The sequence below is a fragment of the Alligator sinensis genome, unplaced genomic scaffold (assembly GCF_000455745.1).
Source record: "Alligator sinensis unplaced genomic scaffold, ASM45574v1 scaffold1462_1, whole genome shotgun sequence".
NCBI classification, from domain to species: domain Eukaryota; kingdom Metazoa; phylum Chordata; order Crocodylia; family Alligatoridae; genus Alligator; species Alligator sinensis.
In genome coordinates, this window is record NW_005842850.1 from 604714 (window position 1) to 606924 (window position 2211).

Below are 2211 nucleotides of genomic sequence, written 5' to 3' on the forward strand. Positions count from 1 at the left end.
CTCCATGCCTCTCTCCTGCACCCAGACTATTGCATGAACGCTCAGACTGTGCTGCTTCTCCGCGTCATTGCTGCCTTCTGTTTCCTGGGCATCATCTGCAGCCTCTCAGCCTTCCTGCTGGACGTCTTTGGACCCAAGCACCCAGCTCTGAAGATCACACGGCGTTATGCCTTCGCTCACATCCTCACCGGTAAGTCCCCAGGCCAGGTGCCCCTCCCCAGCAGGCATGGTGGGGAGCAGGGTAGCTGTAGGAAAGGGGATGCAGAGCTAGCCTCAGGGGTACCCTGCACCCAGCACAGCGCTGTCATGTTTTTGCATGTCCCAGGCCTTTCTTTCCCCCTCTGCAGTCAGCTCACAGCAACGGTATTTCTAGAAGCATAAGGTTGAATCTGTTGGATTTAAGGCCTGGGCACATTAGCCTGTTAACAGAAGTTAACAGTGTCAGGGACATTGCTGTCAACATCAAAACTGCTGTCAACCCTGACAACACAAGACAACACACCTGAACCTGCTACAGAGAAAGCAGGGGGACAATGGCAACCTACGTCCTGCTGCTATAAAAAGTTGTCAGTAGATGCTCAAGAGATTCCAGGCAGAGGCCATTTCCCTGCTACAGAGGAAGGCAAAACCCCTCTAGTCCATATCAGTCTGTCCATGGGGAAAAATTCCTTCCCGACCCTAAATATGGCATTGGTCTGACCCCGAGAGGAGGGGTAAGTACCAAAAGGAACACTGACACAGCCCATGCAAAGTCCCCAGCCTTGGTTGCAGGAAACACCCAATGTCTCTGAGGGAGGTGTAAAATGTGACGTGTGGAGCAGGAAGGGAGTCGAGTCAACTAGCAAAACCCAGAGAATCCTGGGAAATCCCCATAGCAGCACACGGGCATTGCTATGCCTAGATCATCCCCGACTAGTGCCCATCCAACCTCTACTTGAGCACCTCCAGTGATGGAGAGTCCACAATTTCCCTATTCCACTGTCTCCCTGCTCTAACAGGGAAGAATGGTTTCCAGATCTCCAATCTAAACCTCCTCTGCTGCATCTTCAAGTCATTGGTCCACATTCTTCTCTCTGAAGTGAGAGAGAAAGAAGAGGGAAAGCACCTTTTATGGTAGTCCTTCAAGTATTTGAAGCCTACTATCATGCCTCTTAAGTACTTTTTCTGCAAACTGAACATGCCCAGCTCCTTCAGCCTCTCCATAAGACTTGCCTTCCAAGCCCTTGATCTTCTTTGTCACCACCTCTGAACCCTCTCTGACCTTTCCACATCCTTTTTAAAGTGTGGAGCCCAGAAGTGGACACAGTGCTGCAGATGAGGCCTAGGCAGTGCTGAGTAGAACGGCACAATCACCCCCCTAATGCTTCTATTAAGAAGGGATGTGGGAGGCAGGGTAGCTCCGAGGCACAGCTGGGAAGACGTGCAGCTGCCAGTGGTGTCCTTGGTAGTACCCCAGCCCCCTTGCTCTGTGCTTGTCTCTATCCCATCTTGCCTGCTGAAAGCGCACAAGCAGGGCTGAGTCAAGCAGCTAGTAGTGAAGACACTTCAGAGGAGTGCGAAGAAGGGGATGAGAGGGATTCTGGGCAAGCAGAGAGGGACCATGGGGGGGGGGGGGGGGGGGGGGGGCATGAGAGTGCCCAGTGGGTTTGGGACCCCCCTGAATGGTGGGAAATGGAGGGCACCCCTCTCCTCATACCAGTTGCTGGCAGGGCTCCCTCCAGCTTCTCTTCTCCCTGCTCTTGACCAGGCTTGCCAGAGGAACAGCTGCAATGGAGAGAAACCTTTTTCCCCTCCTGCTTGAGCATAGCACATGGGCACAGATGCTGGCCTAAGACCCTGTGCCCTGTCCCAGCAGTGTGTGACAACAGAGTTTCCTGGCCAGGCCTGGCACTGTGGGGCCAGCTTTTGGGTGGGCAGGCAGGCCTGTATCAGCCCTGCAGCCCCCGTGAGGACCCCTTTCCCCTGCCCAATCTTCTGCTCTCCATTCTGCTCCCTGCTGTGTGCCCCTTTCCCTGTCAGCTGCTGTGCTTTGTGCTCCCTGCCTCATCAACTGCTCTGCTCCCTGTCCTGTGCCCCTGCTACATCTGCTCTGCTTTCTGCTCCCTGCCCTGTACTTCCTGTCCCCTCCCCAGTCCTCCACATAGAGACTACCTGTGGGACATATGCCCTGAGTCAGAGCCCCCTCCTGGTCTAGGAAGTGGGATGACCCCC

The 2211-nt window shown here is 54.5% G+C and overlaps 1 protein-coding gene across 1 annotated transcript in view; it reads left to right on the forward strand.

Moving 5' to 3' along the window:
* TMEM127 (transmembrane protein 127) overlaps positions 1–2211 on the forward strand; it is a gene marked incomplete at its 5' end in the record, with an annotated part of 4606 nt that continues 2395 nt past the window's right edge. The window contains 1 exon segment of the mRNA XM_006039439.3: positions 1–190. Coding sequence (XP_006039501.3) covers positions 1–190 — 190 coding nt within the window.